At 42.7% G+C, this 11,806-nt stretch overlaps 1 protein-coding gene across 1 annotated transcript; it reads right to left on the reverse strand.

The window, feature by feature from the left end:
• Nucleotides 1-573: 573 nt before the first annotated feature.
• On the reverse strand, nucleotides 574-11,591 carry LOC140467109 (CMRF35-like molecule 5). Its single transcript, XM_072563175.1, has 5 exons — nucleotides 11,489-11,591; nucleotides 7,681-8,013; nucleotides 5,659-5,707; nucleotides 4,053-4,163; nucleotides 574-1,433 (listed from the first exon to the last, which is right to left on the reverse strand). Exons 1-4 carry the CDS (start codon nucleotides 11,526-11,528, stop codon nucleotides 4,067-4,069), a joined length of 519 nt encoding a protein of 172 aa, XP_072419276.1. The 5' UTR covers nucleotides 11,529-11,591; the 3' UTR covers nucleotides 574-1,433; nucleotides 4,053-4,066.
• Nucleotides 11,592-11,806: the final 215 nt, after the last annotated feature.

Here is an 11,806-nt window from a genome sequence, read left to right on the forward strand (position 1 = left end):
AATCCAGAGATCCAAGTACCATTCTGGGGACCTGGGTTCAATTCTTGGGCGGCACGGTGGCACAGTGGTTAGCACTGCTGCCTCACAGCGCCTGAGACCCGGGTTCAATTCCCGCCTCAGGCGACTAACTGTGTGGAGTTTGCACGTTCTCCCCGTGTCTGCGTGGGTTTCCTCCAGGTGCTCCGGTTTCCTCCCACAGTCCAAAGATGTGCAGGCCAGGTGAATTGGCCATGCTAAATTGCCCATAGTGTTAGGTAAGGGGTAAATGTAGATGTAGGGGTATGGGTGGGTTACGCTTCGGCAGGGCGGTGTGGACTTGTTGGGCCGAAGGGCCTGTTTCCACACTGTAAGTAATCTAATCTAATCTAATCTAATCTAATTCCTGCCACGTCAGATGGCAGAATTTAAATTCCATAGAAATATGGAGTTAAGAATCTAATGATGACAGTGAATGCATTGTCAATTGTAGAAAAAAACCCCATATGGTTCACACTTGTCCTTTAGGAAGGGAAACTGCCATCCTTACCTGGTCTAGCCTCATTGTGGATCCATACTCACAGAAATGTGGTTGAGTCTAACTGCACATTGGGCAGTAAATTCTGACTTAGCCAGTGGTGTCCATATCTTGTGAATGAATAAAAACAAGTGCTGATAGGTGATTATTTCATGGAATTCTATGGTGGTTCTCCCAAATTTCCTGCATAACTTTGACAGGATATTGGAACAAAAGCTCGAGAGAACCCCTAAAGAATTTCTAGTCCATAATATACATTGCAGGTACACATGCATTAACTGGAAAAATGGCATTTCAGTTATCAACGCTATGGATGAAGAATTGATGCTTTGACAAACATCCATTATTAATCTATCAGACTTTATTGTGTATAAACTAATGATGGTCATTAGTGTCGTCGCCTCCATTTAAACTTACAAGCTTAGAAATCGCCATTCGTGTGAGACCTCATACATCCATTTATTAATGGAAATTGAAACATGGGGCTGTAGTTCAGGCACTGCTGCAGAAATCCATCACTCAGATGAATCTCTGCCGTTGAATAGCTGTGGGAAGAGAAGTTTCCCCTTAAATTTGTGGAGATCCAAATAATTCTTTCAACGTTCCACCTTCTGGCTTTGTTGGAACTACTCAGCTCTCCTGTATCACTGAGGGTTGACCTAACCTTGTTGGTATTTTCAAATTATACAGCAACTAGACCTATATGCAGTGGTTACCCTGCACTGGGTCATCTTGACCCTTGAAGAGAATGAATGATTTTGAAAGAACATAGCAGGGTTATTACACAATATTACCCAGTGAGTCCATCCATACATGTGGCAAATGACGAAAATGGTTTTGTTGTTCAATTGCCAGGCCATACTTTAAAGCACTGAGGGTCCTGATGATACAGTCAGCTGAAGTTACAAATCCTATTGTCCTGGAAATAAAAGCAAAATGTGTTTCAAATATTATCATATAGAAAGCAGGCATTGTGTTTAAAGTCAATTTGTTCTTCGCAGACATTAGGTTTCAACATAGTTAAAAGGAGAAGGTATTGAATTGAGAGAATATATTCAGTGAAAAGATCAATTTTGAGTGTAACACAATTCAAACTACATGTGTATTCCCCTCCCCTCCCTTTTCTGCCTTCTGCAGGGACCATTCCCTCCGGGACATCCTGGTCCATTCTTCCTTCACTCTCAACATCCCACACCCCACCCCACAGCCCCAAGGCTCCTTCCTCTGCAATGGCTAAAGGTGTAACATCTGCCCATTTACCTCGTCAGTATCTAAGAAACCAAACACACCTCCCAGATGAAGCATGCTCAACCTGTACTTCACATAATCTACTCTGCTGCATTCACTGCTCACAATCTGCTCTCCTCTACATTGGGGAAATGAAGTGGAGACTAGGTGACCGTTTTGCAGAACACTTATGTTCTGTCTGCAAAAATAACACTGAGCTTCCCGTTGCCTGCCACTTCAACACCCCACCCTGTTTCCTGGCCAAAATCACTCTCTCCAGGCTTGCTGCAGTGCTCCAGTGAAGCTCAGTGTAAGCTGGAAGAACAGCACCTCATTTTCCTCTCAGAGACCCTGCAGCCTTCTGGACCCAAAATCAAGTTCAGTAACTTCAGGACTAAAACGTTCCTATGTCCCAGCCCCCACCCCCTCACATCCTGCCTTGTTATCACACAGTCTGCTATTACACAATACCCATTGCTAGTCATTAACAGTCCCCACTAACAGTCCCCACTAACAGCTATTTATCATCCTCACCAGGTCATTAATCACTCCTTTGACTGTCCAATTTTTCTTCTCTCTCTTTGGCCTCTTTGGTTAATCCTTACATCTCCTCTCTATCCTATCTCCTGCACATAAACATTTTCCTAGCTCTATCAGTCCTGAGGGAGGATCACTGGATCTGAAATGTTAACTGATTTTCTCCACAGGTGCTGGCAGACCTGCTGAGATTTTATAGCAATTTCTGTTTTTGTTTCTGATTTATAGCATCCGCAGTACTTTTGGTTTTAATCACACTTAATGCTGTTTTGTTTCCTGGGATACAGGAATCAACATGCTGGAGAATGAGAATCCCTTTCTTCTCTTTCTCATAATCATATTAATTAATCTTATTGAGGTTCTGCTTTGCTGAGATAAAATGAAGAACTGTGGATACTAGAGTTCTGAAAAAACAAAAAACAGAAATTGTTGGAGAAACTCAAAAGATGTGGACAGCATCCACAGAAAGTGTGTGGGGGAGTTAACATTTTGAGTCCATTATCCTTCCTTCCAGCAATTTCTATTTATATTTGCTTCTGTTCTTTTGAGACTGGGTTAAAGGCAGATTTTAGAAATAAAACTTCCTTTTCAGCTTTTCAATGCTGACAATGGGAGGGCAAGGTGGAAAGATTGTTGGCAGTGGGCTGAATGGCCTCTCACTTTAGCCCGTCACTTTGATAGATTAAGGTTATTGAGCACTTTGCCAGTGACATTGGATTAAAGCCTGCAATCGCTTGGTGGTTGGAGGTCACTGAGGAAGTCAGAAGACACGGAACCGTTCCTCCCGCAAGTGGTTTAAAGACCTATTGAGGACAGCAAAATAGGACATCCTGATCTGTAATGTGATGACACTGTTGGCACTGCGCTGAAGCTTCAAAAACAAACAATAAATGAATCCTACAATCCACACCCTTCAAGCCCCTGTAGATAGCAGAAGATCATAGAGTCCCTACAACATGGAAGCAGACCATTCAGCCCAACCAGTCCACACTGACCATTGGAAGTGTATCCTTAACTCTCACACCCCATTCTTGTTCACCAGTCTCACTTCATGACCCCTTCCTACTAACACAGTAAAAACACATTCTCAGAACAAGACTTCAAATAAAAGGTATTCACGTCAGCAAGATTTCAGTATTTTAACAATTTCTAATCTGACAGATGTTCAGTCCCTCAAATGTCATTGTCCTCACAGCTTATTTTCCTTGGTAAGTTTCACAAAAACTCAGGACACCTTTGTAAATGCAGTTACATTCAGAATCACATAGTGCTAGTGAGGTCTTTGCGTAATAAAGTTAAAACCCTCCTCATTCCCGGGGGTGATCCATGGAAAGGAAATTGGGCTGAAGTTAAAGCAGACATTTATGGGTTGCCCTCATTTTCATAACGCATTGTCAACTTCAGATATTTTAACCAACTGTCCACTCACTTTACATTAAAGCAGGAAATCCCTCCTTTGTATTTTGGGACATCTTAATAGATATGTTTTGGAATTTTCATTCTACTTGTGCATAATATTCATCAATTTAATATTCTGAATGTAAAGTACTTTATATTTAGAAGGTTAATGAAATGAATGCCGACTGTATCTACCATTATCTACCAAATATCTTTTCTGGTAATATTCTCTGAGGAAGATGAAATTAGTGAATGCTGATTTCAGAAATGTGATGTTCTGAATCTTTTTTAAAAATATTGACAATGAGTATGGAGAATCCTTCCAATTTTTTTCTTAAGCTTAAATACACAGAAATTATTCAAGTGAACAACTTACCAGTATTTCATCATCTATATTTTCAGTTTGATTAAAATGGCCCAGATGAGGAGAATGGCAAAGAATAACCAACGTAAAATGCTCCAGATAAAATAATACATAGAATTTTTCCTAGGTAGATAGAAGACAAAATTATTTCTATCAAAATAGATTTCAGAATCCATAGAGTGAGCTTGGATCTGTGAGTTATTTGACTACACTTACAGATAATCAAAAATACTTTTCAGCTTTTGTTCTCCTGGAGCATGTGACATTTTTACACACTTTGACTCATGGCTTTCTAACCATTAAAGTGAGCAGACAACAAGCAGCATGTTGGAAAGACACAAATCCCAGAGTTACCAAGTGCCAAGAGTAATACAGTAGTAAATAGAGTCATAGAGATGTATGGGATCGAAACACACCCTTCGGTCCAACCCATCCATGTCGACCAGATATCCCAACCCAAACTAGTCCCACCTGCCAGCACCCGGCCCATATCCCTCCAAACCCTTCAATTCATAAACCCATTCAAATGTCTTTTAAATGTTGTAATTGTACTAACTTCCACCACTTCCTCTGGCAGCTCACTCCACACAAGTACCACCCTCTGTGTGAAAAAGTTGCTCCTTAGTTCTCGTTCATATCTTTCCCCTCTCATCTTAAACCTATGCCCTCTAGTTCTGGACTCCCCCCTGCAAGGGAAAAGCCTTTGTCTATTTACCCTATCCATGCCTTTCATGATTTTATAAACCTCTATAAGGTCACCCCTAAGTCTCCGACACTCCAGGGAAATAGCCCTAGCCTATTCAACCTCTCCCTATAGCTCAAATCCTCCAACCCTGGCAACACCTTGTAAATCTTTTCTGAACCCTTTCAAGTTTTACAACATCTTTCCAATAGGAGGGAGACCAGAATTGCATGCAACATTTCAACAGTTTCTTTTTCAATACCCATCATGCTGCAATGACAGCATAACACATGAATTAGCTTCTACCAACACACTTTGCTGTGAAAAACAATTGAAAATGAAATATAAGCTGAGGAAAAAGGTCCATCAGCAGTATCAGCAGTTCCCCATATCCAGCCCACTTCTCCACCCTGAGCTCAGCATCAGGGAGGGTCGCAGAAGGTGAATATCAATCCATCTCCAGTGTAAGTTTTCTGAACAATTTCACTGCACCTGTGCATTAGTTACCAATAGGGTCTTCCCAACCCATCTTCCATTTCTGACTATTCCAAAACCAGAGAGGGCTTTTGGCTCAACTAGCCCTTTGAGCAGTGACTTTCAGACCCTTACCACACATGCCCCATTCTCCCTTTCAATCTTCTTTTAAATACTATATCCTAGACCCCCTGGTTATTGTGTACTCTGCTAAGGAAGGTTTGTCTGTCCAATTGACTCTGCCCAAACCCCATGTGATTTTATACATCTCAATTAAATCATTCTTCAGCCTTCTGTGTTCCAATGAAATGATCATTGCCTCCCCAATCATTCCTCAGAGCTAATACATTTCAGCCATGGCATGATCCTCACATATTCCTGCTGTCTCATGTTTTTCGTATGATCATTAAGCTGCAGACAGAAGATCAGAAAGGACTAGGTTTAGGTAAGTACAACATTTACCTCAGAATTTCCTCTTCTGCTGGCGAGCCTGAAAGAGATACCTTGGGATCTGTTAAAAACGGTGCAAATGTATTAGATTATACCCCACAAAATTGTATTACACAACAGTCTAAGCAATCAGAGATTTGCAGATAAAAAATGAAGAAACTTTGCTAAGGTAGAATTAGCATGAAAAAGAGGCATTGTGGGTTGATTTTAATGCTGACAGGTTTAAAAGTAAGGGGGTACATCAAATCCCACATCTGCCAACAACCTACTCAGTGCTGCCCTCTACATTTTTACAAAGCCTGCTGGCCCATAGCTAGACCAATTGATGCCCATGTAGACAATTCATGCTCCACAGGGAGTTGATGACTGAGTGGTTTTGTTGATTGACTATTAATCCAGAGAGTCAAATAATGTCTGGAGATCTGGGTTCAAATCCTAAATGACAGTTGGTGGAATTTGAATTCAGTAAAAGAAATTGGGAAGTAAGAGTTTCATGATGACTGTGAAACCATTGCTAATTGTCAGGGAAACCCCATCTCAGTCACTAATGCTCTTCAGGAAAGGATTTACCTGGTCTGGCCAACACATGACTCCAGACCCACAGCAATGGGGTTGACTCTTAACTCCCCTCAGGGCAATTAGGGACCATCAATAAATGGAGAAAGTGAGGGCTGCAGATCCGAATTGAGAGTGTGGTGCTGGAAAAGCACAACCGGTTAGGCAGCATCCGAGGAACCAGCCCAGTCAGTGACGTTCCCATGCCATGAATGAATATGAAACAAACCTCAGGCACGTCATCCTACAGCTGCTGGGATTCAATAAGTATGTGGGAAGGCTCTTGACAAACATTCAATCCGACATATTTCCTTGTTGTAGCTGCGGCAAGGTGGGGAGGGTGGCCACAATGTTGGGTGTTCTGTTGTCCGCCCCTGAGTTTGATACCAATCCCTGCCCCAGTTTCACCCCCTCAACTCACCATAAATCACCCATACACCCATACCCAACACCCTCTCCTACGCTTACTGGTGTGGTCCAGGTGAGAAGCCACAAACTGAAGTGGGACTTAGGTGATAAACCTGAAAGACCCTATACCAACAACCAACAAAGTGAATGTCATTTACAAAATACCCTGCAAGGACTGCAGTAAACACTACACCCGACAGACAGGCAGGAAACTAGCCACCAGGATATAAGAACACCGATTTGCCACCAAAAGACGTGACCGGCTATCACTAGTATCCTTACACACACACACAAAGAAGGACAGCATGTCGACTGGGACAACACATTCATCTTAAGACAGGCTAAACAGAGACACGCACGGGAATTCCTAGAGGCCTGGCATTTAAACCAGAACTCCATTAACAAACACATTAATTTGGACCCCATTTACCAACCACTCAGAAAAAGAACTGGAAGTGATATCACCCACCACAACAGACCAAGACAGACAACCCGCCAGTGGGAACAGAACACCAGCGCTTCACCAGAGGCTCACTGATGATGCTACCTGGCATGGTGACGAACCATCTGAGAACAAACCTATCAGCTGAGCAAGCAAACCTAGAACCTGAAGGTGGGACCTCCATGCCTCAGAGACAGGAAACTTTCCCTCGGAGAACTCCAGCCAGAGGCCAGGGGTGAAAATAACAAATGCTGGAGCTCACAGTGGGTCAGGCAGCATCCAGGGAGAGACAGCAAGCTAATGTTTCAAATCTGGATGACTCCTCATCAGGGGCCAGGGATTCCTTGGTTCTTTGGACCAGGAGCCCGGATGCACCCAATGAATGGCCAATCAGCTGCTAGATTGCTGCAAGACTGCTGTTCTTGTGCTGGGTGGGTATCCCATACTCCTCTGGGTGGAGATAGAGACACCCCATTAGACTTGGCTCAGTGTCAGCCTTCATTATTTACCAGGTTTCCAACTGCCCACTGAAAAGTGGAAATATTTGAAAAAACATGTTATATACCACACAACAAACTCAAATATCCAGCTGGGAAATGAGCACAATAATAAAATTTTTAACATCCTACCTTCAGCAACATTAAGTTCCACAGGACTCAACAAGTCCCACAAAAACCTTGCAATTCCACACCAGTACAGGCCTTGGTCACTCTTTGTTAAGCGGTCCATCCTGACTACGAATTCTCCTGCATCATTGTCAGTTTCTATAGTTATTCTCCCATCAGAATTTGTCTTCCTCGAATGTTTGGTTTTGACTAAAATTACACAGTCTTCCCTGTTGTCACCTTTGCACCAGTACTTTGGAGAATTGCTGTAATGTTTGTTGTATTTACAACTGATGGTAATGGATTGTCCCACTGATCCATTTATGACAGCAGCTCCAGTTAGTATGGCGCCTGAAACTGTTCAGTGAGAAATTATGACACAATATGCATTATGACTCAATAAAGTAAATCACTGCAACAGTGAGTAATTAGATTAGATTACTTACAGTGTGGAAAAGGCCCTTCGGCCCAACAACTCCATACCAACCCACCCATACCCATTCCCCTACATTTATCCCTTCACCTAACACTATGGGCAATTTAGCATGGCCAATTCACTTAACCTGCACATTTTTGGACTGAGGGAGGAAACCGGAGCACCCGGAGGAAACCCACGCAGACACGGGGAGAATGTGTAAACTCCACACAGTCAGTTCGCCTGAGGCGGGAATTGAACCTGGGTCTCACACGCTGTGAGGCAGCAGTGCTAACCATTGTGCCACCATGCCACCCACAGCTGTAAAATGTATCTCGAATACTTAACACTTAAAAATGGACATTGAGACTCCTCACCTTAAACTCCTACTTTGATCATTCTAACGACATTTCAAGGGACTCCTGTGCCCAGCGCATCTTGAGAAGTTGTGCAGGAAGCATTCTGAATTGGAACCTTGCTCCCCTTGGGACTATCAGCTCCAAGGGCTTTGTTACAGGGAGAGATTGTACACAGCTTGCAAGTCTTCAATTTGTCAATATTGTAAAGGGATTAGGTGAAGGAAAACTATTTCTGTTGGATGGCAATAGTTTCAAAACGTAGATCAGGCTTAACAGGAATGAACTGAGAGGGAAATACCCTCAGCAGACAGAAACATAGAAGATTGGAGCAGCTCCCAGTGATCAGATAAGATGATTCATAAGGAGCGCATTAACATCAACATCTGTTCAATTGTTGACACATGTGTGACTATTTAAAGTTCAAAGAGTTGCACTTGCATATCAGGAGTAGAGCTGGCCCATATCCTGCCTGAAATATCAATTCAGCTGGATTTTCAGAATTTTCCAAAACACAACTACTGTTCAAAGTTTGTGAGAAGATTTGTAGCTCGGGTGCTCGTTGTTGTGGTTCTGTTCACTGAGCTGGGAATTTGTGTTGCAGACGTTTTGTCCTCTGTCCAGGTGACATCCTCAGTGCTTGGGAGCCTCCTGTGAAGCGCTTCTGTGATGTTTCCTCCGGCATTTATAGTGGTTTGAATCTGCCACTTCCGGTTGTCAGTTCCAGCAGTCCGCTGCAATGGCCGGTATATTGGGTCCAGGTCGATGTGTTTGTTGATAGAATCTGTGGATGAGTGCCATGCCTCGAGGAATTCCCTGGCTGTTCTCTGTTTGGCTTGTCCTATTACCATACATCAAGAACATTTCTGAACTGACAGCCAGACTACTACAACCACTAGGACTCATAACAGCACACAAACCAACAGCCACTCTCAGACAACAACTCACCAGGACAAAGGACCCAATACCCAGAATGAGCAAAACCAATGTAGTGTACAAAATCCCATGCAAGGACTGCACAAAACACTACATAGGACAAACAGGAAGACAGCTAACAATCCACATCCATGAACACCAACTAGCCACGAAACGACACGACCAGCTATCCTTAATAGCTACACACGTGGATGACAAGCAACATGAGTTCGACTGGGACAACACTACTATTATAGGACAAGCCAAACAGAGAACAGACAGGGAATTCCTAGAGGCATGGCACTCATCCACAGATTCAATCAACAAACACATTGATCTGGACCCAATATACCAGCCACTGCAGCGGATAACTGGAACTGACAACCGGAAGTGGCAGTGACAAACCATTATAAATGCCGGAGGAAACATCACAGAAGCGCTTCACAGGAGGCTCCCAAGCACTGAGGATGTCACCTAGACAGGGGACGAAACGTCTGCAACACAAATTCCCAGCTCGGCGAACAGAACCACAACAACTACTGTATTATGAGATCGTCCTTATGCCCTTAATGTTTAAAGTAAATCGGAACATGTGGCAAGGAACGAAATTCTTGCATGAGCAATGACATACATAACAGGGTTGATCAGAGAGGTCTGTACATATATCTGATTAGATGTATTTTGGTTGGATAGGTTGGCCCTGTACCGTGTAACACGATGGATTCCTTCTTCCTTTGTTGAGAGCAAATAGTTGGCCAGTCAGATGTTCAAGGAGTGAGATGATTTCAACTTTGAGATGGGTCTTTTAGTAATTATCACCTAATTTTGCCATAGCCCACATCATTTAGACCTTTACAAACTTCTATCCAGGAAGTCGCCTGGAATGCTTAACCCTGCCAATCAGATAGCAATCAGATGGCCGTGAGTTTAAAAAAAATCCTCTCATTCCAATTTGTAGAAAAGAATTAGAAAGAGCTACAACATAAATCAACACGATGTGACAGAGCACTCATCCTGTTTGAAGGATCAGGCGAACCGATATAGAGAGCTACTGCTCTCGCCTGCTACCACATCAGTTTCACCAGAAAACCACAAAACTTTTGACGGTTTCAATGTCAGGAAGACAGAGCATAGTTAATCAGGTTGTAGCCGGATTTTTGCAAGAATGTGATTTTCCAATCATCCCTTTTTACTGCACCTGCTCAAGGTAAACCTGCTTTGCTTCATCCTAAATGGAAGAAGCTTTCTTCATAATTCACAGCGCGGCTCAGGACAGATCAAACCACCTAAGCAGAATACATGGTGTGATACCTCTCATTTCCCCCAGCAGCTCTTTAAAATCAAATTATTGCAATTGAGAGTGTGTGGAAAGGCATGCGATGGATAAGAGGACTGAATGCTCAATTGGACATGCCGCAAACGAGTGGCACTCACAGGGTAGTGGTCAGCCTTGATTTTGTACATCTCAATCAATCATAGTGTTGAACTGTGTGACAGAGGCTGAATCCCCACTCTGGGGCTGAAATGGACAGGTGAGCTGCCTGGAATCCTAGGAAACTGCCAAGAGCTGTTAGGCTAATGATAAAAAGATAAGGAAAGGCTGCATTTACATAGCATCTTAAAAGACTTCAGAGTGCTTTAGAAACAATAAAATATGCTGTAGTTACAGTCACTATCACAATGTGAGAAAGGAATACCTTGACCAATTTGCGGTCAGCAAACTCCCTAAACTGACAATTAAATGATTTGTTTGTGGGTGACTGAAGAAGAAAGACTGGGCAGATCATTCCTCTGATCTCCTTCAACTTAACAACATGAAACCTTTTTGGAGAAGGGAGGTGGGGGTCTCAGCCTTCAGTTCTAATCTGGTGTGTTACCATGGCTTCGGTGCTGAAGTCTCCTAGAGTGGGACTTGAGTCATAATATTCTGGATGCCAAGGCTACTGTTCCACAACTGAGCCAGAACTAATGGATGTTCTGCAGACTGGATTTGCTACAGGATGATTGGATATGCAAGGATTCCAAACATAATAAGACAGTAGGACTGGAAGAGACCTCCGCTAACAATTCATGTTTCTATAAAACCTGGTCTAATGCACACAATTTAATTTCCCCAGCGAAGTTTAATGCAATTTGTGTTACTTACCTGAGAAGGACAGCATGAAGAGATGGAATGTAAAATCCATATTTTAAGCGATGCAAAGAAAATTATAGAATTGTTCTTACTTTATCCCTTCACTCAGCTTTACTGAGCAATGCAACTGAAAGTGAAGTGGTGATGCAAGTCTCTATCACTTCCAGTTTACAGGAAGTAGTGTATATTTTGAGGAATGAGGAGGAACATGTGACAAGATGAATTAATTTAACTTTAGATGGGTATGTTTTCCGACTGTGGAAGTGTGACAAAGTGGAGGCTATTAGTAAAAGGATGATTTTTGGGTGCTTAATCAAATCAAGCAGTAAG

This window comes from Chiloscyllium punctatum, chromosome 45 (assembly GCF_047496795.1).
Source record: "Chiloscyllium punctatum isolate Juve2018m chromosome 45, sChiPun1.3, whole genome shotgun sequence".
NCBI lineage: Eukaryota > Metazoa > Chordata > Chondrichthyes > Orectolobiformes > Hemiscylliidae > Chiloscyllium > Chiloscyllium punctatum.